The sequence below is a fragment of the Vulpes lagopus genome, chromosome 2 (assembly GCF_018345385.1).
Source record: "Vulpes lagopus strain Blue_001 chromosome 2, ASM1834538v1, whole genome shotgun sequence".
Lineage (NCBI taxonomy): Eukaryota > Metazoa > Chordata > Mammalia > Carnivora > Canidae > Vulpes > Vulpes lagopus.
This window is the reverse complement of record NC_054825.1, coordinates 111,935,099-111,957,591: the sequence shown is the minus strand read 5'-3', so window position 1 is coordinate 111,957,591 and position 22,493 is coordinate 111,935,099. Positions and strand designations below refer to the sequence as shown.

Genomic DNA, 22,493 nt, shown 5'->3' with positions numbered 1-22,493 from the left:
ATAGATAAATCAACACTAAGAATGGGATGGAGCCTCTCCTGGTAACTCTGACATATGAGGTATCTGGGATTTGGGCTAGGTTTTTTTTTCTTTTTTCTTTTTCCTTTTAATCAATGGATTTCTTAGCGATTTTATAAAGATGAAAAAGACAAAGGGATTGATAATTTTTGGAAGCAGTAAGCCATTTTCTAAGATATTTTTCTGAAAGATAAAGGAAGTTGCTGTAGAAATGAATAGATGCATTCGACTTTAACACCATTTCCCAAAAGAGAGGACCAAACACCAGATTAGCACTTAGAAGTCTGGGAGATGAACCTTTTATTCTGAGAGGGAAATGTATAAGACAGAAGACAGACAGAGAAGGCAGGAAGGATGGAAAAGTCCCCTTGAAACACATGCACAAGCCTGGATCCCTCTTCTAGAAACTGGGATCACTGTGCTTCATTTCTGGCGTGCCCCGCCCGTTGTTAGGTGCTTTTGGGCAAGTTCCTTCTCCGGGAGCCTCAGGATTTTCCCTGTGAAACTGGATTGTCAAATCCACACTAGATGGGAGTTAAATCGGGAAATGTGCACGATGTGCGCAGTATTCCTCCTGGAACTTGGTAAACGATTGGCCCTACATTGCTTGAATTAGTGTTTTCCTCCCAATCCCAGAAATTGGACAGGTGCTGCCGCTGGCCGTGGAAACAGCCCCCTTGCTTCCCTTCCCTCCCGGGAGGCTCCGAGGCCGCGTTCCCCGGGGCGCGGGGCGGGGTGGTGCGCCCGGGCGCGCGGGCAGGAGCGGACCGCGGGGGCGCAGGCAAGCGAGGCCGCGCCACCTCCTGGGGCCCCGCCCGGGGTCCTGCGGGCCGGGTCCCCCGCTGTCCTCGGTGGAGGGGCGGGGGTCCCCGCGCTCAGGATGGGCTGGGCGCCTGGGAGCAAGCGAGGGGCCCTGCTTCTGCAGCCCCCTTGGCAGCAGTTCCCTGACACCAGGGTTTTCAATCTTCCTGCAGGAAAAGCAGCTTCCCTGCACCTGACTTCCTGGCTCATCCCCTCGTGTGGGGCTAAGGCGGTCTGGTGGGGTTTAGGGAGTGGTTGGCGAAGGAAAGTGTGCGTGTGCGTGTGTGCGCGCGCGTGCCGTGCAGGGAGGGAGAAGGGCAGAGCCTGCCGCAGGCCCCTCCTCGCCCCCCCTCTTCCCAGCCCTTGGTTGCTATGCAGTTTCTATGGCAGCAGCATCCTCAGACCCAACTTGCACCCATCATTTAGAGCCAATTAAGGTAAAATAGTGGGGGGAGGGAAGGAGGGAGTGGCAATGGAAGGGGGAGGGGCGAGGCCGGGAATCCGCTGCGAGGCTGCAAGTGCAGGTTCGAGGTCGGGTCTGGCTCTGCTGGTCGGCCCAGCGCAGCGGCAGCAGCGGCAGGAGCGGCCGGAGGGCGCGCAGCCCCGGGCCCGGCCCGCAGCCACACTGCAGACCCCCGGCCCCCGCCCGCCCCCGGGGACCCCCTGCCCGGGCGCTGACCCCCTGCCTGCCCAGGCGCTCTGCACTCTCCCGTGCCTCTCTTCTTTTCTCCCTTACCACCAGTACTTGAACAGAAGGAAAGGAAAGTTTTAAAAAATGCCGATCGCACAGTTGCTGGAGCTATGGAAGAAGATCGAGGTGGAGCCCATGGAGATAGAGGTGAGTGCCCAGGAGAGAAGGATGCGCGCTCAACAGCCCAAGGGTGGCACGCGGGAGGTCTCACAGAATGGATTCCTGCGTGCTGGGGATGATTGTGTGAATACCTAGTGTGTGCCGAGCTGTGTGTGTTGCGGTCTATGTATGCCAGCGTGTGTATGCACTGTGTCTATAGGTGCCCACACGCAGGGCGCTGAGTGGGGTGTAAACTATATGAATGAAGGCAAAGGCTTGAAGGAAAAAAAAAAAAACTGTTGCCCTTAAACAAAACTTCAGGATGCTTCCTGAGGTATGTGTGTATCTTGAAGTCATCACAGCTTCCAAACTAATCTGCATCAGTTTGATTTTCCTTCAACAAGTGGCTTTACATGATAAGAACTCCATTTGCTAGAGTGGAGGATGAAACCAGGAGGCAAAACAATGGTGACTTCTTAGGAAACAGAAGGCATGAAGATAATGCGGTCTTAATAGCTTGTGCGTCCACATAAAGAGGAGCCGTGACAAATAAAGAGAAAAGCTAATGAAATGAAAGTGTCAGTGGCCCCTCCCTGGGGGCTGGCTGCTGGGAGTCCCCTCTGATACTGTTTCACTACATGCTTCCCTAGGGACATGGAACTCTCTGGAAGTCTGGTCCATGGAATTTGATTTGCTTAATTTGAATTACAGGTGATCAACATACGTTTTTCTGTGAAGAGTAGGTTCCTCAAAGTTATGCATTATTAGAGCACCCTTAGTCTATTATTAGACTACCTACTAAATCATTAGACATACCTGTGCTGTGTCTCTAGCAACCGAAATTGCTTTCCCAAATGACAAATTCTAATAACTTACTGAATGTTTACAAAATCCAAGCTTTAATTTTTGTCTTATCTCCTATCCCAGCCTCATGCCTATAAATAAATTCTTTTAAATGTTACTTATTTTTATATGTACAGACTATATGTTTAGACATTCATGTAACACTTATTTTATTTTTTTAAAAGATTTTATTTATTTATTCATGAGAGACACAGAGAGAGAGAGAGGCAGAGACACAGGCAGAGGGAGAAGCAGGCTCCCCCCAGGGAGCCCAATGTAGGACTCGATCCCGGGACCGGGATCACACCCTGAGCCAAAGGCAGACGTTCAACCACTGAGCCACCCAGGCGCCCCTCATGTAACAATTTTAAACTGAACAGGAGAATCTGTTTTATTTATTTATTTTTATTTTTATTTTTATTTTTTTGAGATTCTGTTTTAAAAGAGAATTTATTTAATATTATCCATTTAGTATGTTGAGGGGAGCCAAACTAACTTAATGCTTGGGCTATATGTTGCTGTTCAACAGAGGTGGTTGAGCACAGCATAGATATCAAGCCTATTTTTTGGTGGGACAACATGCTGTTGATGCCGGTGACAAGCACCTATATCTAGAGAGGTGACACCTCAGCTGTTCACTGTCATTGACTATTCTGTGTGTCCATGATGTCATTCCTGGCAGCCAACACCAGGCCTTTGAATGAGCCTCTCACTTACAAGGGTGGCTAATTCGGGGTTCATTTTTTTCCTTTGGAGGGAGATTTGAGGTTTTAAAAAACTGAATGAATGAATTGAATTAATAATGACTAGTCAGAAGTTTTTTTCTTACTTGCTGGTGTTTTCTGAAGCCCTCTCAGAACTATGTTTGTCTGTGGTGGAGACCCAGCTGGGCCCCCTGAAGGAAGCCCTTCTGCTAGGAGTGGGGGATGATTTGGGTGGGGGCAACACTGTGGATGTGGAGGGCCTTGCAGAATTTCTCGTGGGGCTCCAGACTTTCCATCACTGCCACTGACCGGAGCTCTAAGGAGCAGCTTGTGTTGTAAATATATCTGAAATCGATTGAAAATGGACCAGCGATGTGTATATTCACATCATTTAAGAAATAAGTCATAGACAGCACTGCCTTGCCACTCCATTTAGAGGGCGAATTTTAAAACTTTTTGAGATTGATGTATATGCAACAGCAAATCACGAAAATTGATAAAGTAGATGGTCCTGGAGCAAAAGAGATTTTCTTCAGGCTTCCTGGGTAAATGTTTTAGGATAGTATACCCTCTGCAGTATGCCTTATGAAGATAGAGCATCCAATCCTATTTCTTTGGAACCCAGAAAATCAGAGCTTTTCCTGGAAAGAGTAAACGTGAAGCATTGGTCCTGAGGCCCTTTGGGTCCAGGGGAAACCTGAATCCACACAGATGTGAAATCTCTCTGCCCTGGAACTCAGAGGCTCATTGTATTTTCCAATTTTGCACATGTTTTATGTTGTATGATATTAAGATATCTCACATATCAAGACATTGGGCAAAACAAATGGAATACATTTGGCCTCCGGACTCCAGATTAAATATAAAATCTTTGCATGAGGAGCTTTGTGTGCTTCTTCTTATGAGAGAGTCTGCTGTACGGTGCCAATTGTTCCGTCACTCGCTTTTGCACAAATTTAACACGACTGATGACTGGTTTTCCAGTGCTAGGGACCAGTTTTATCCTAACGTAGGAGTCACTCTGGCCTTGCCTTGTTTTCTCGGACTGGCCTGGGTCAGGCTTGAGGCTCACTGTACTGGGGACACTGTTCTCTGTACGCGAACCAGCTTTGCCTCGGCCCACAAACCAGGGGAAATTCGTTTGACTATCGAGGAAAAGCATTTGCGGTTTTATGAATTGTTTTGAAATATTTGGGTGGTATATTTGACCACTTAATGAGGTGTATTGACAAGGAAACGTGTGCTAATTAGAAACTGGGCCCTCCATAAAATCCCTGAAGAATCTGGCCTTAAAGAGAAGCGTGCAGAGTTGTGTGTATGATGTTTTAGCCGGACCCTCAATCACTGCTTCCAGCAGGTGTAAGATGGCCCAGGGCATGCCCGGAAGGGGTGTGGGGCAAGGCGGGAAAGTGGGAGACAGAGTGAGTCAGGGGGTGCAGAAACCCATCCACAGGGGCTGGTGGGCCCACTCATCCCCTTTCCATGTTCTTTTGAAAGAGTCAGCAGGACGTCCTTTCTGGGATGTCACCATGTGTTAAAGAAAGGAAAAGTCCCTGTTTTTAAACAATGCAGATCCAACAGGACTCCCTGACATCTCACGGTCTAGAATGTTCGGTGCCAGTTGTCTTACGGCTGCTGGGTGAGCCGACCGCCTGGAAGGTAGTGAGCCAGCCGGCTTGGGGCGTGTGGCGGGCGATGCTGTCCCCACTGCCAGCCGTCTGGGGCTCCTCCCTGGAGCTCTCGCCACATCCCTCGGCGGTAGATGCTGCTATTACGTTCCAGACTTAAACAGGGAAACTGAGGCCCAGGTTAAGCAGTTTGCTTTCGGTCATGATGTAGGAAGCAAGACTCAGACACAGACCCTCCCGGTGAAGCCTTATCCTTATGGAAACACTCCACTGTACGAGTCTATGGGCCAGGAACTTGGCCCTGCCGGAGCTCAGTTATTCTCGAAGCATCAGCTGAGACCGTGATTTTATTCCATTCAAACAAGAATGGTTGCAGATGCCCTCCCTTTGTCACTTCTGTCTTAACCCCTTTAGTCTGGGCCCCACGTGGATCCACAGGTCAGGGACTTAGGTAAATCACCTGCTTCCCCGCTTCACTTGTGCCATGAGTAATACACGCTTGGCTGACGGGGCAATTTCCAACCGTGGCTGTGAACGCTCCGTGCTCTGCTCACCACCTGCTGTAGAAAGATCCATTTCCTGCATGAAGCTTCACACGGTCACATGCAGATTCAGGTGGGACGGTCCCTCAGTGCACTTGCCCTATTCCGCTGCTGCGCTAGTAGGGAATACCTCGTTCGCCCTTGTGCTGCTTACCTGTAGGATGCTCTTGACAAGAGTGTTGTCATGCTAACTCTCTTCAATGTGTATCTCTGTTGTCAGACCACCGAGGAGGATCTTAACCTGGACGCAGAACCCGCCGCAGAAGATACCGTGGAAGAAGTAACTATACATGTTTTATTACAGCCTGATTCTTTGGGGAGGAAGGTGGGGTGGAGGGAGACGTGGAAGTTTGAAATCAACAGCCCATGAGCGGTTATTTTAGTGAAATATCTGTATGCAAACACACACCGACACAGACACATATATGCACACGTGTGTGCCGTGTGTCGATGATAGCCAATAAATTTCCCTCCAGAGGAATACGTGAAACATGGGAAGAAAAATCACAAACCAGGGTAAAAGACAGAGTCTTTGGGCAGGGGCTTTTCAGAGGGGAGATGAGGGATGGTCATCAATAAAGACAGGTGTGTAGGATAACCAGCTGGGGCATGGAAGTGCTAAATGGCTGCACCTGCTGGAAGGTAGGCACCCCGGCCTCCGAATGTGCGTGGGGCCATGCTCTTGGAGCCCTGTGAGCAGAGGGGGGACGCGTCCCTGCCCCCAGGAGCAGGTCAGTGGTGGCAGACCAGCAGCTGAGGGAGATGGGAGGGGGAGGCTGGGAGGAGCACACCCTGCAGGGGCCATGGGGTGGAAAGGCGCCCCAAGCACTGGCTGTCACTGGCTGCATTAGCCTGGTTTCCACACGGTGTGGTGGGGGCACAAGCCTGACCCCAGGGTGCAGGAAAGCGGGTTGGCCTTTAAGGGAGCAGACAAGCCCAGACAACGCAACGTGGGGGAGGCTGTGGTGCCAGCAAGCATGCTCCAGGGGCCTCGGGTAGGGAATCGTCACCTTCCAAAGTTGAATCAACGCCGGAGGAAGGGATTCTGTTGAAGCAGCCGCATTTCTACCGCTTGCAAAGAAGTGCCCTCCAAGGCAGCTGCAGCCGGGAAGGGTGACAAGGCAATTAAGAAGCTTTCACTTCCTGAGTTGCTCAGCCAGGCACTGCTTGGAACCATAAAAGTTGTAAAATTTGCAATTCTGTTGACTTTTTAAAATAGCTGGGAAGGTACTGTAGCTGGAGGGGTGGATCAGTGAGCACTGCTGGCTTTAAAAAATGGTCTGTTCAGATGCTAAGAACCGTCTTTCACGTCTGTCTAAATGCATGCACACCAATCTGCATTTTAAGCCCAGTGCCACTGGATCTCATGATCACATGACGTAATATGTTGGTTAAATAAAGTAAAAGGGTGCAAAGCTGCTTCATCTTTAGCTGGCAGCCTTTCAGTCCTGCACTTTTGATACTGGAAGTGTGCAGCCCGGCTCTGCTCCTGGCTTTACAAGGAGCTTCCAGCATTCTTGAACAAAACATCTGGCCTGGTGTAGGCTTGCATTCTCTGGGAGAGTAGGTGTGGCCCTGTTCTTGTCAGTTCCACGGAGGTCAAGGCCCTCCTTGCAAATGAACAAAGTCGAAGGCCTAGGGTCTCAGAGAAACCACACCATGCCTGGCCTGCCACTTTTATTTGCACTTTGCTGGGCATTGGTGGGAATTTTGATCACCAGAAACCTTCTGGATGTTTCTTGCAGGCAGATTAATGTGGTACATGAGCAGTTAGGTTCGGGAGGCCAGCTCGTACAGGGGTGCCGACTGTTCCTTCTCATAGGCCAAACTGAACACCACGATTATGTCACAAGATATGCTCAAAAGCGCTTATGCAATTAACAGAGAATTTTCTTAAAGATTATTTATTTATTTATTTATTTATTTATTTATTTATTTGAGAGAGAGAATGTGACTGAGTTCTTAGCACGAACAGGAGAAGGATCAGAGGGAGAAGCAGACTCCCACCTGGCAGGGAGTCTGGTTCAGGACTCAGTCCTAGGACCCCAAGATCATGACCTGAACCAAAGGGAGACACTTAACCAACTGAGCCACCCAAGTGCCCCTAACTGAGAATCTTTAAATTCATTAACAATATTTATTTCCTAAGATTTCCTAGTCTCAAAGTGTCTTATCCTTAACATTTTGGATGGAAATGCAGATGCTGATTTATTGCAGTAAAATCATTCGACCGCTTTAAGGTTGATTTTGATAACAGGAGGGGAGACACAGCAAATTATTACTATTTCTTCGTGGTGGGAAAGCAATTTAACTTTGCCTCTTAACAAAAGAAGGAAGAAAGTTCCAAACAAATTTTGGGAGTATTTTGCGGGATATAATGCTGATTTGTGATAGGTTCGTGGTGTTGGTGGGGACACTGAGAAATAATGGGACAACAAGCTGCTCACTAAGGTTTCTGATAGATGATGCTGGAAGCAACAGGCAGGTCCAGCCAGCAGCACACGATGCTTACACAACCATCTAAGGGTGGGTTAGAAGCCAGCGCGTCTCTGTGCATCCTCTCTGGCCTTCAGAGGGGGACTGTGCCGTCACCTGTAACTGGAGGATCTGTGGCTCAGACCCATGGAGGAAGTCAGAGTGGAAAAGTTTCATACCTTTGGCCGGTCTGACATGTATGGTGATGATTAAAAATCCTATTTAGGAAAAAAAAAGTCATTCACATTAACAACAGTTCATTCATTCAAGCAAGAATATTTGTTGATGACCTGTGGGTGGCACATGGTGCCACCATGGAATGATGACAAAGGAACATGGGTGTGTCCCCGAGGGTACACGGGAGAGGACACAGCAGCCACTGCAGCCTGGCCATCATCTGACATGGTGTCTCTGTGGGGATCGTCTTCATATGGATATATTTTAAAGCATAGAACACATTGGGACATCTGATGTACGAATATCTCCATGTGGGGTTCTTGTCCAGTTGTATTTCATGTCAGGGCTCTGTCCATGAAAGAAGGTTCTAGAATAAAGACTACAAGTGAGACAGGAAGTTGGTGTTGGAGCCATGTGCCTCTTCTTCACTGCTGTGGAGGGAAAGTCTTCCTCCCCTGGAACACCAGTGCTGGGACAGGGAGGTGGTGTCCTAAGTCCGGGAGGATGGCTGTTGGTTGAATTTCACCTGACACATCAGAAGTGGGCACCCTTGAGAGTCTGAAAAAATGCAACAAACTCCAAACAAACAAACGAACAAAAAACCCTCACCAGATCACATTAGGGAACATTTCAGCTGTGTCTTGAAAGGGTTATTATTGGGAGGGATGTGGGAGAGAGACAGCCCACGGTCGTGGAAGGGAAATCTGGGAGCAGAGAGCTGACCCATGACTGTGTCAGAGGCACCTGCCCTGTGAGGTTTGCACTTCTGCTTCCTGCTTCCTTTTGCAGGTTACGTGCTGCAAAGCCAGGTGGAAGGTGGGGACTTAGGGCCCTACCAGTGTTCATGGGTGACTGCAGAGTCACATGCTTCACCTGGGTGCGCCACCGAGGGCCCCGGTCCCTGGTCCCTGGGGGAGATGGTGTGGTGTGGGGTGGGCCCCTTCCAGGACATGGAAACCAGGCCTCTAAGCACTGCTTAGCCCCAGACTCCATGTCCCTACCCCATCTGTTACCCTTCCATCCCTGTAGTATAGACACAGGTGTTTTTTAAAGACAAGTTTCTAATTTCACAGAACAACCTGTGAAAAATATTGGAATTTGTTGTATGTGTTTTTTTTAAGTGCTTAGATATCAGGGTTACATTTATTAATAAAGATCATTGTCTTGTCTGGTCAACTTTAGAAACCGGGTCCAGATAAGTTCTTCTCAACATTAGCATTGTTTCACTTTATTTCCACGTGATGACAAGGGTGTTTCCCTCTCCCCCCTGAATTTCCACTCTCAGTTTTGACAGTAGAGACTGTGGCATCCGAAGGCAGAGCAGAGCATGGCGAGGGTGGTGGCACCTGCTGAGGGCAGCTACGACTTGGTGGGGAGCTCTGTGGGGGAACTGGGGTAGGAGGGCTCACGGTGAGATGAAACGATGCCTCTGGTGGCCCCTCTGAGGACGCTTGAAGATGGGGTCCCCGCTGCTTGGCCACTGGCCTCTTCTCAGGGGTCAGGTGGACCTGTGGGCGCTTATTTGGGGCAGGACATCCTGTGATTCTGAGCATCTGTCAGTGTGACCTCCTTCAGTGACCAGCAGCCTGACTTCCAAGCAGCTATATCTTGGACTCCTTGATTTCTCTGCTCAGGGGAGGGAGGCTCAGAGCGAGGCCAGGGAAGAGATTTGGGGGATCATGGAGAACCCTTTATGCTTGAAGGAAAGAACAGCCCCAAAGTGTTATCAGAACCCTCTGGGCTGGGATCTCTGGGTGGCTCAGTGGTTGAGTGTCTGCCTTTGGCTCAGGTTGTGATCCTGGGGTCCTGGGATCGAGTCCTCTGCTCCCAGAGGGAGCCTGCTTCTCCCTCTGCCTTTCTGTGTATCTCTCATGAATAAATGAATCTTAAAAAAAAAAAAAAAAAGAAAAAAAAGAAGAAGAAGAAGAACCCTCTGGGCTAAACTCGTGGTAACAGTGGGATGTCACCCTGGTTGGGGCTGAGCCACCTGCCCCCAGATCACCTGTAGATTCCAGCATATCATCTCTTACCTGTCCCGCCCTGGGGAGCTAGACAGTTACATTGTTCCTTTAAAAAAAGAAAGAAAAAACAACCCAAACTGGTTTGAATAGAAATGAGACAAGAAGAATAATGAAGCCTCAGAAGTAATAAAGCAATTAAGAGCAAAGCAATTACAGTTTAAAGCGATAGTTAGTAGTTTGGAACAGAGATTGATGGTCTTCGGAGCCCTGCTCATTATCTCACTGCCTGTCAAGTGCCTGTCACGTCTCCGGGAGCTGGTGTCATCCCCATCACACCCACCGTGTCAGCCCGTTTACATTCGTGTTTCTTCCTGTTTTTCAGTCCAGCAAAACACAGGCCTCCTTGCAATCCTTACAGAGACTCTGGAGAAAGTGCTGTAAACACAATGTAGTTTGGAGGAAGGGTTGTGTGGCTCAGCAGGTGCAACCCATCTGTATTTAAACGCACGGCAGGGTGGGCCGCAGGAACGCTGACTTCACAAAGCATTAGCATCGACTGAGGCAGAAGTGAAGGAAAATGTGCCATTTCGTGATGAAAACTGTGCAGCGTGTTATTTGATGTGTCAGTGGTGGCTCTGCGAGCGTCCACAGCAGACAGGCAGCCCGGCTCTTCTATCTCTCCATCTCTGCGTCACGGCCATCTCGTTGTCTCGTAGGCGTTCACATTCATCTCCGCTGGACGTGGCAGGGTGGCCTCAGCTGGTGTCGTGTCTGAGCTCTTCATCTTTCTGCTTCTGTAACAAAGCCAGCAGCGAGCGCATGTGAGGGTGTTGTCTCTCCGACGATAGAAGGACTGCTCAGTCAGTGCTAACAGGGACGCTCTCTAAACCCCCGGGCACCCACCAGGGACCCCATCCTGCTGCCTTAGATCACCCCATCAGGAGGCTGTGAGTCCCATCCTTGGACAGGCAGAGCAGATTACTCTCATCATTCTGTGTCCTGGCTGGAGCCTGTGTGAACAAGCAAGCGGCCTCGGGGACAGGACAGCAGCAGACGTGGCCTAGGCCGCCCTGCCGGCACAGTGACTATGGATGGTCACATGCAGGAAATGCTGGTTTTCCCGGGGACGAGGGGATCCTGACCAATCCCATCATTGCCAAGGACTGATATTGGGGTGGCTGCTAAATAGTGCAGCGAACACCCAATGAAAGCTGCGCTTCAACCCAGAGCAGCGGGATGGGAAAAGCCCTAAGATCAAGGTTGGGGTGTCCTCTGGGGCCTCCTGTGTTTGAACCCCCGGGAATGACAGTACACCAGTCCCACCAGAGAGGAAACCCAATGACTCGATGAAATAAGAACACTGCATGTGATTTCCCTCACCTTCCAGCCTTGCTAAGCCCCTGAGAAGTGAGAGGGAGGTCCTTCACTTTCCCTCTGTTTCTCATGGGTGAAACTGAGGCATCGAATATGCTGTGATTTGCTAAGTATAACCCAGAACCAACAAATAAGGGAAATTCAAACCAAAGCTATTCATGCTGGCAGCGTGCTTTCCCTTCCTAGAGTCACCCATCCCCCAGGGTCGCTGATGGGGGCTGACGGCTTCTTGGCTGACAGGATCCGGGCCTGGGGCCAGATGTGGTGGCTTGGTCTTCTCCTCTGGGATTGCAGCGAGGTGACAGGTGCCTCTGCCACCCCACTGGCTCCTTTCTGTCCCCACCCCAGAGGCCTCGGGCAGTGTCCCCACGACCCGCATCTGCACTTCGTGTGGCCGTGCGGGACTCACTGGCTCGACACCATCACACTGGGCTTCTCTCTCCCGTTCTCACCAATGTGGGAAAATACGGAATCGTTTTTTACGTGTACAAAACCCCCCAAGAATTACACAAGTTCCTTATATTCTATTAATCTCAAATGGATGATTTGAATGATCACGGCAACAGAGGTTATATGTATCCTCCCTAGTCATGCCGTAGGTGTGCTGGTAGGAATTCACCATAACAGGTAGAAAGTCGTGTGGTTTGCGACCCTTAAGATATTTCGGAGGTAATTAAGAGTAAAACAACAAGACGGTACTCTTGTGACAGAGATGCAGCTGCGAGCTGGGTGTGGAGACATAGACTTTGCAATTTATGTGAGTCATAAACCTCTCTAGGGAATCATTAAGACATATTTTTCTCCAAGATGTAGTACCAAAACACCCCGCGGTGCCAAACGCATGTTGAGTAAGCAGCCGGCCGGGCATCGGCAGCGTCTGCCCCCATCTGTGCCCTGGCCAGGTCCCCCCTGGCCGCCCAAGGGGGGGCCCGGGTCCCTCGGCCCCACGGTGGATCCCCACCTGGCCCCACGACAAACAGAGCCAACGGCGTGTGCGACTCATGTACAAAGAACTCAAAGTCTCGGTGAAGACATCGTTTTGGGAGCATCTACTGTCTATTTTGGGCTTAACAGAATCATGAGTAAGACCTCCTGTTCTTCAGGAAATCATACTCCTTGAGGATTCAGACACATACACGCCTGTTTCCCAAGTAATAGGATAAATACCAGAGGGTGATTTCTAGCTTCTCGAGATGACGAGGGTCTCCGGCGGTGTGTGTGGCGGTGGATCACAGGCCCGGGGTGCAGGCCTGGCCGGATCCAGCCTCCCCTTCCCCCTCCTCCTGCCCCCCCTCCCCCGTCCTCCCCCTCAGTTCTCCAGGCAAATGTCTCAGTGAGCGCTGTGTGCCTGGCACTGTGCCAGGCTCTGGGGACTCAGTGACTCACAGAAGAGAGACAAAAGTCTCTGTCGCGTGGACCTTCCATTTTAGTGTCCTTGCAAAAAGGCAACTCCATGAGACTGCTCCGTGCAGAGGCGAGGGATGACAGGGAGCAGTGGGGATGGAGTGAGGGGGCGGGGGGCATGCCAACAGAGTGCTGGTGCACAAGTCCCCTCCGAGCAGGCGGGGGCCAGGCTGGGACTTGAATGAGGGGACAGAGCAGCTAGGAGACCTGGAGAAGACGGTTCCAGGTGCGGGGTGGAGGAGCAGGACGCAGGGCCATGGGGACCAGGCTCTGGGTTTTCGGGGAAGCCACGGGGACTGCCAAGGAGGAGCTCATGTGAGAGGAGAGGACTTGGGCTTCTTAGGGGCAGTGGGGAGGCCCAGGAGGGTGGTGGGCGCTGTGGGAGGTTGGCAGGTGTTCCTGTTGGCCCCTCGCACGGCCTCTGGGCCTCCGTCTGCCTCGCCCAGGCTGCTGGGACCATCCCACCAACAGTTACGCCTGTGGTGCTGGGGCTGACAGCTGACCTGGGGGTGCAGGCCTGTGGCTTCCTTCTGGAGCTAGGACGGGAACCTGCCCAGGGCGCCTCCTGAGGCCTGTGCACTCGTGGCCTGGTCCAGGCCTCCATCCTCATGGACGTTCTCCTGTGTCTTCCCACGGGGTCGTGTTGGACTAGGGCCTACCCAACTGGGATGACCTTCATCCTAACTCAGTTACATCTACAGTGACCATCTTTTTGAATGAGGTCACGTTCTGGGGTCCTGGGTTTAGGACTTTCGAGGGCAGAGTTCAACCCCATAATGAATACAGTGTTTGGGAAACTCTGTTTTCTTGGTATCGTGCGTCTGGGGCTCAAGGTCTTTGTCACAGACCCTGCTTCTCAGGGCACGAACTAAAAGCCATGAGTGGATGCTGACTAAGTCTGTAGCCTAGTCAGCGTGGTCCTTTCACGCCAGCCAAGCACCGTGTGCGGCTCCCTCTGGCTTTGGGTGACCTGAGTCCTGGTGTGGGGGGTGCCGGGGTTGGGATGAGAGAACGTTTTGGGGTGAATTTTCCTCTGACCCTCAGCCTCTGCCAGCACCGCCCTCGCCCTTGGTCAGTCCCCATCCCTCTTAGAGAGTGGCTGGGGGTATGACACTTACGTGGTGGCAGAAGGAGGGAATAAAACACACGTCATGACATGTGCTGCGGAAACGCTCACCTCTTCTCAGGGGCAAGGCCCCCATCCCGGGCCCCTCCTGACTTGACCTTGGTGTGCCCCTGTGGGGCCAGGTGCCAGCCAGCATGGTCGGCCTACACTTGTCTCATTTTATGTCTTCTTGCTCGGCAATGACGCTCTATTCTTGGGCTTTCATCTTGCCTTCCCGTAGGCCTAGGGCCTCGTCCTATGCCCCAGAAGCACGAGTCAGGTGCTTGGGCTTCACATATCTTGAACAAGGCAGGGAGGGGTAGCAGTATTCCACTTTCTTTTTCCTTCTTTTTTTTCTTTTAGATTTTATTTATTTATTCAGGAGAGACAGAGAGAGGGAGAAGGGGAGAGAGAGAGAGAGAGAGAGAGAGAGAGAGAGGCAGAGACACAGGCAGAGGGAGAAGCAGGCTCCACGCAGGGAGCCCGATGTGGGACTCGATCCCGGGTCTCCAGGATCACACCCTGGGCCGAAACTGCTAAACCGCTGAGCCACCCAGGGATCCCCCCACTTTCTTTTTAAATAAGATGGAACTACTGTGATTAGTGAAGCTGGCATTTGGGAAGGGGCTCACTGGCGTATTTATGGAAAGCCAGTGTGGCCACTGAGGAAGACTGGAACACGTTGGGTAGCATATGCATCACGAGTGCCAAGCTCAGGAACTGGGATGCACCTTGGTATTACTGTTGGGTGGTCACGGAGCATTTGCAAGCCCATCCAGATCCACCATTTGCCTGGCCCTGGCCTAGGCTGCGCGGAGCAGTTCTCTGTGTTTCGTGGGTCTGGGCTGCAGCACAGAGGCTCCCCAAGCAGCCCCCGCTGTGCTCAGAAGGCAGAGAGTGTGGGAGCCGGCCTGCTCCCCGGTGGCGGACAGTCACTTGGAAGTCGGCTTCTCTTTGTTCCACAGCCACCCGGGACTCTGGTGAAGCCACAGTCTGGCCCAGTCGGTCTCAGTGGGCCTGAAACTCTGCATTTTGAATCAGCCTTTTCCCCAGGGGTGTGGCGCTTCTGGTCCATGCTTGGGCCACATCTTGAGTCTCAGCAGTGGGGAACCCTCAGAACAAGGGCTTGATACGCGCAGTTAGACAAATCTTTTCTAGAAGCACAGGGGTAGACTGGGCAGTCTTTGACAACACTGGCATTGACTTCCAAGTCCATTTTGTTCTCCAAGTAACTGGCAGTGTGTCATCAATTTGTCTTTTTGCTAGTATCTACAGGCATTGGTCTGTCACCAATATTTTGCTGTATATATGAGTAATACTAATTTTATCCAATAGCTCAACTCACGATCTATTGGGAAGGTAGATATTTGTCCTTTTCTATTTTAAATATTCCTATTTTAAAGTAGCGTGAGTTCATTATCTTATGGTTCTGGAGAGCAGATACCCACAGTCTCCACACTTGATGGGCTCAGCTCAGGCATTGGCAGGCCTGCGCTCCTTGTGGAAACTCCAGGGGAGATCCTGCTCTCTTATCTCTCCCCACATCCTGGGTTGCTGGCCCTGCCTGCCTTCAAAGCTGACAGTATGAGATTATGTCTCTGCTCTGACATCCGCTTCGGCCCTCATATCGCCCTCTGATTGTGGTCCTGCTACCTCCCTCTTGTGAGGACCCTTGTGATTGGCATCTGTTTTTAAGTTGGTAAACTGAACTACTCTAAAGTCTCCATTATAAGGCAGGAAGCAAGTCAACATTTAGTTTTACATTTAGAAATAAAGTAACTAACCCCCAGATATGGCACATTTCCCCATTCCTCCTTACCCCCTCTTCTTTTTTTTTTTTTAATTAATTTTTATTGGTGTTCATTTACGAACATACAGAAAAACACCCAGTGCTCATCCCGTCAAGTGTCCACCTCAGTGCCCGTCACCCATTCCCCTCCAACACCCGCCCTCCTCCCCTTCCACCACCCCTAGTTCGTTTCCCCGAGTTAGGAGTCTTTATGTTCTGTCTCCCTTCCTGATATTTCCCAACATTTCTTTTCCCTTCCTTTATATTCCCTTTCACTATTATTCATATTCCCCAAATGAATGAGAACATACACTGTTTGTCCTTCTCCAATTGACTTATTTCACTCAGCATAACACCCTCCAGTTCCATCCACGTTGAAGCAAATGGTCGGTATTTGTCGTTTCTAATTGCTGAGTAATATTCCATTGTATACATAAACCACATCTTCTTTATCCATTCATCTTTCGATGGACACCGAGGCTCCTTCCACAGTTTGGCTATTGTGGCCATTGGTGATAGAAACATCGGGGTGCAGGTGTCCTGACGTTTCATTGCATCTGAATCTTTGGGGTAAATCCCCAACAGTGCAATTGCTGGGTCGTAGGGCAGGTCTATTTTTAACTCTTTGAGGAACCTCCACACAGTTTTCCAGAGTGGCTGCACCAGTTCACATTCCCACCAACAGTGTAAGAGGGTTCCCCTTTCTCCACATCCTCTCCAACATTTGTTGTTTCCTGCCTTGTTAATTTTCCCCATTCTCACTGGTGTGAGGTGGTATCTCATTGTGGTTTTGATTTGTATTTCCCTGATGGCAAGTGATGCAGAGCATTTTCTCATGTGCATGTTGGCCATGTCCATGTCTTCCTCTGTGAGATTTCTCTTCATGTCTTTTGCCCATTTCATGATTGGATTGTTTGTTTCTTTGGTGTTGAGTTTAATAAGTTCTTTATAGATTTTGGAAACTAGCCCTTTATCTGATATGTCATTTGCAAATATCTTCTCCCATTCTGTAGGTTGTCTTTTAGTTTTGTTGACTGTATCCTTTGCTGTGCAAAAGCTTCTTATCTTGATGAAGTCCCAATAGTTCATTTTTGCTTCTGTTTCTTTTGCCTTTGTGGATGTATCTTGCAAGAAGTTACTGTGGCCGAGTTCAAAGAGGGTGTTGCCTGTGTTCTCTTCTATGATTTTGATGGACTCTTGTCTCACATTTAGATCTCTCATCCATTTTGAGTTTATCTTTGTGTATGGTGAAAGAGAGTGGTCCAGTTTCATTCTTCTGCATGTGGAAGTCCAATTTTCCCAGCACCATTTATTGAAGAGACTGTCTTTCTTCCAATGGATAGTCTTTCCTCCTTTATCGAATATTAGATGACCATACATTTCAGGGTCCACTTCTGGGTTCTCTATTCTGTTCCATTGATCTATGTGTCTGTTTTTGTGCCAGTACCACACTGTCTTGATGACCACAGCTTTGTAGTACAACCTGAAATCTGGCATTGTGATGCCCCCAGCTATGGTTTTCTTTTTTAAAATTCCCCTGGCAGAAATACAAATCAAAACCACAATGAGATACCACCTCACACCAGTGAGAATGGGGAAAATTAACAAGGCAGGAAACAACAAATGTTGGAGAGGATGTGGAGAAAGGGGAACCCTCTTACACTGTTGGTGGGAATGTGAACTGGTGCAGCCACTCTGGAAAACTGTGTGGAGGTTCCTCAAAGAGTTAAAAATAGACCTGCCCTACGACCCAGCAATTGCACTGTTGGGGATTTACCCCAAAGAGTCAGATGCAATGAAACGTCGGGACACCTGCACCCCGATGTTTCTATCAGCAATGGCCACAATAGCCAAACTGTGGAAGGAGCCTCGGTGTCCATCGAAAGATGAATGGATAAAGAAGATGTGGTTTATGTATACAATGGAATATTACTCAGCAATTAGAAACGACAAATACCCACCATTTGCTTCAACGTGGATGGAACTGGAGGGTATTATGCTGAGTGAAATAAGTCAATCGGAGAAGGACAAACAGTGTATGTTCTCATTCATTTGGGGAATATGAATAATAGTGAAAGGGAATATAAAGGAAGGGAAAAGAAATGTTGGGAAATATCAGGAAGGGAGACAGAACATAAAGACTCCTAACTCGGGGAAACGAACTAGGGGTGGTGGAAGGGGAGGAGGGCGGGTGTTGGAGGGGAATGGGTGACGGGCACTGAGGTGGACACTTGACGGGATGAGCACTGGGTGTTTTTCTGTATGTTGGTAAATTAAACACCAATAAAAGTTAATTAAAAAAAAATAAATAAATAAAATTCCCCTGGCTATTCGGGGTCTTTTCTGATTCCACACAAATCTTAAAATAATTTGTTCTAACTCTCTGAAGAAAGTCCATGGTATTTTGATAGGGATTGCATTAAACGTATAAATTGCCCTGGGTAACATTGACATTTTTACAATATTAATTCTGCCAATCCATGAGCATGGAATATTTTTCCATCTCTTTGTGTCTTCCTCAATTTCTTTCAGAAGTGTTCTATAGTTTTTAGGGTATAGATCTTTTACCTCTTTGGTTAGGTTTATTCCTAGGTATCTTATGCTTTGCTTTTGGGTGCAATTGTAAATGGGATTGACTCCTTAATTTCTCTTTCTTCAGTCTCATTGTTAGTGTATAGAAATGCCATTGATTTCTGGGCATTGATTTTGTATCCTGCCACACTACCAAATTGCTGTATGAGTTCTAGCAATCTTGGGGTGGAGGCTTTTGGGTTTTCTATGTAGAGTATCATGTCATCGGCGAAGAGGGAGAGTTTGACTTCTTCTTCGCCAATTTGAATGCCTTTAATGTCTTTTTGTTGTCTGATTGCTGAGGCGAGGACTTCCAGAACTATGTTGAAGAGCAGTGGTGAGAATGGACATCCCTGTCTTGTTCCTGATCTTAGGGGAAAGGCTCCCAGTGCTTCCCCATTGAGAATGATATTTGCTGTGGGCTTTTCGTAAATGGCCTTTAAGATGTTGAGGAAAGTTCCCTCTATCCCAACACTCTGAAGGGTTTTGATCAGGAATGGATGCTGTATTTTGTCAAATGCTTTCTCTGCATCTAATGAGAGTATCATATGGTTCTTGGTTTTTCTCTTGCTGATATGATGAATCACATTGATGGTTTTATGAGTGTTGAACCAGCCTTGTGTCCCAGGGATAAATCCTACTTGGTCATGGTGAATAGTTTTCTTAATGTACTGTTGGATCCTATTGGCTAGTATCTTGTTGAGAATTTTTGCATCCATGTTCATCAGGGATATTGGTCTGTAATTCTCCTTTTTGGTGGGGTCTTTGTCTGGTTTCGGAATTAAGGTGATGCTGGCCTCATAGAATGAATTTGGAAGTACTCCATCTCTTTCTATCTTTCCAAACAGCTTTAGTAGAATAGGTATGATTTCTTCTTTAAACGTTTGATAGAATTCCCCTGGGAAGCCATCTGGCCCTGGACTCTTGTGTCTTGCTTACCCCCTCTTCTTTTACCTTCCTTCAAAGTTGCTATGTGAATAGTAAATATTTATTTATTTATTTATCTAGGAAATATTTCTTCAGCATCTGTCCTGCAAAGGGCAGTTTGGAAGACATAGTGATGAATGAAACATGTCCCCTGGCTTCAGGGGTTTTGTTGGATAGAAGATCTGATAACTACAGTACAAGGCACACAGAGATAAGTTCATAAGAACGATGCAGAAGGTTACTTTATTTTTAAAAAATATTTTATTTATTTAATCATGAGAGAGACAGAGAGAGGCAGAGACACAGGCAGAGGGAGAAGCAGGCTCCCTGCAGGGAGCCTGATGCAGTACTCGATCCCAGGACTCTGGGATCATACCCTGAGCTGAAGGCAGACGCTCAACCACTGAGCCATCCAGGTATCCCAGAAAGTTATTTTAAACAGAGCTACCAAGTTTTTAGTGAAAACACAAAGAAAGAAACAAAGCGAAGAACGCTGTGATCAGCTCAGGGAGCCCAGACAGTGGTTGTATTAGTCTCTGATCATAACATAATTGTTATGACAATATGTCATAACAATTGACATATTGTTATAACAAATGACCACACACATGATGATTCAAAGCAACAAAGACTTAGAGTTCTCGAGATCAGACGTGCTAGAATCTAGGTGTTGGCAGGGCTGCATTCCATCCCAGAAGGAATTTCTTTCCTGTTTCCAGCCTCTAGAGATGTCTGATTTCCATGGCTCATCACCTGCTGAGGAAAGCCCTCTGCTTCCACCTTCACGTCTGCTTTCTGACTCTGACCCTCCTGCCTCCCCTCACAGGGACCCTTTGATGACATTAAACCCATCCATGTAATTCAGGATAGTCTCCCCATCTCAAGATCCTTAACGTTAACATGGAAGGTACACCTTCACAGGCTCCAGGGCTCACTGAGTGGAGGTCTCTGGATGCTGATATTCACAGTGGTCATGTCTATGGGACAGCTGGTCTGGTCTTTGCCTCAACAAGTCTGAGGCAAAAGGCCAGGAAAAACTCATCTTCTACATAAGCATAATGCCCATTATGACTGACGGGTGGATGCTTTCATTCTGCCTTCCCCCAAACCATTAGATTAGGAAGGTCAAAAGCATCTGACTTTATTAGTTAAGAGCTACCTACCTTTCTGTCCATGTTATTTTACTTCCTTGAAAAGAAAATCAATTACAGCCAAATCATATGTCGTTGGACAGGGCATTGATTTCTAGCTGTTAATTTTAACAAAGAGCATTAGCTGCTGACCTCCTTATACAAAGCTTTTAAAGACCAAAGTACTCCGTTCATGACTCAGGCATTCCTTGTTTACCACACAGGGATTTGGGGTTTGTGACCTAGAGCTATGGTCAATGAGTACTTGATCATGAACAGAGTCAACATAATTTTTGTGTGCCTTGAAAGCAGGAGGTAAAAAGAGGTCTTAAGATAATTCTGAATTGGGACAAATTCTGCTTCTTGGTTGTTTTTTCTCATGTGAAAGCTTTATTTACTGCTGAAGGGAAAAATACTTGGATAAATTATTGGTTAAAACAAGCAAGCAAGCAAGCAAACAACATCAACAAAAGACTTTGGTGCTCTAGTTCTGCTTAGGATGCAGAAAATCATAAAGAAAATGTTCTCAGGAATGAGAAAAAGCCAGGTGATCTACAAAGTCGTAACTTCCCTTGAGCAGAGCTATCAGGGGGCTTTATCCTCGAGGATGAAAGCCCCTTCAAAGAGAGCTGGGACATAATCTAGTTCACCTGTGGCAGTGAGCAGGTGGAAGGCACAGCCAACATGGGTGTGGTTACAAATAAAACAGTTAAGCATGGGCTTCTGTATCAGTTTAGAATCTGGGGGACCCAGGCATAGGGGAGCCCACACTCCCTCACATCTCCTTTCCATGGGCCTTCCTTGGAGATATGTGAGAAAGATTAGGGCCAGGACATGACTTGAGGGCGATCTGACCCAGCTCCTAGCACCTCTCTCACAGGATGCAAAGTCCTAAGCCACTGGGAGGAACCTCATGATCCCTCCAATGCTTGAGACCCTGGAGAGACCCTGTCTGTGGGACAGCTAAAAGCTAGCTGCTGTGAGACGAATCCCTCCCTGCTCTTTGTACTTATATATATTACCAATAACAATTTGAAATTGAAATTAAAGTTATATACAATAGCAGACAAAGACTGTCAGACATAGGGATAAATCTAACAAAATCTGTGCAAAGTTTGCATACTGAAAAGGATAAAGCACTTCCCTGGGGGGGAACACTGCTGAAAGATTAAAGAAGACTTAAATTAACAGAGACATACTATATTCATGGATAGGAAGACTCAATATTATTAAGGTGTTCATTTTCAAACTGATTTCTGAGTCAATGCGATGCCAACAGAAACCCCAGCAGATTTTTTCCCCTTTTATTTTTTAGAGCAGTTTTAGGACCTCAGAAAATTGAGCAGAAAGTGCAGAGATTTCCCAAATACTCCCTGTCCCCACACATGCACAGCCTCCCCACTATCACTGTCTCCCATCAGAATGGTACATTTGATACAATTGATGAACATACATTGTCACAGTCACCCAAGGCCAAAGTTTGCATGAAGGTTCATGTGTGGTGTATCTGGATGAGGCATGATGACATCTATCCATCATTGTGATATCTTATACGTGGTTTCACTGCCCTAAAAATCCTCTGTGCTCCTCTGTGAATCTATTTCACCTCCTTAGCTCTATGGCCTCTGCTTCATCATCTCTCATTGTGGATAAGGTTTGGGGTCTACTTCATAGTACCTGGGGATTTGATACCCCAGCCACTGAAAGGATGTGTGCTCCTATCTTGCAGGGGTGGGGCTAAAGAGCTGGGAGGCATACCTCAGTGTCTGCACTCAGGCTCTTGATGATGCTGTGGTTCCAAGGGGACCTTTCATCAAAGAAGTAGCACCCCAACTGCATGGCATGGTACAGATCCAAGGAAGAGAGAGCATCTGGCCAGAGGTGTTCAGTGGTCAGGGCTCTAGTGTGATGAAAAGAGCCAGGAAAAGGTTTTAGTCTAGACTGGAGGGGGGAAGAAGAAAGAATGTCCCAAATTTCAAATAAAAGGTTGTAAAAATCAACATGGGAGGCAGGATGGGAAGGTCAGGCGTGTGGGATCCTACCTCTGGCCTGGGGAAGGGGGTTAAGGCATCAGCACAAGGATTGAGAAGTGAAGGAGCCAATACCAGGTGGAGGGAACGAATCAGATCTCACAACAGAATTCACACCTGGTGTGAGCTCACTACAATGTGCCTCTAAGACAACAATCCTTGTTGCACTGCCTTGCAGAAAGATGTCTGTGAGCTTGGTACAGCTTCTTCCATGTGCACATATA

The 22,493-nt window shown here is 48.3% G+C and overlaps 1 protein-coding gene across 1 annotated transcript in view; it reads left to right on the top strand.

Moving 5' to 3' along the window:
• Nucleotides 1-1,579: 1,579 nt before the first annotated feature.
• RPS6KA2 (ribosomal protein S6 kinase A2) overlaps nucleotides 1,580-22,493 on the top strand; it is a 350,533-nt gene continuing 329,619 nt past the window's right edge. The window contains exons 1-2 of the mRNA XM_041742331.1: nucleotides 1,580-1,657; nucleotides 5,547-5,606. Of these exons, the coding sequence (XP_041598265.1) occupies nucleotides 1,595-1,657; nucleotides 5,547-5,606 (123 nt within the window). The 5' untranslated portion in view covers nucleotides 1,580-1,594. The remainder of the gene's footprint in view (nucleotides 1,658-5,546; nucleotides 5,607-22,493) is intronic.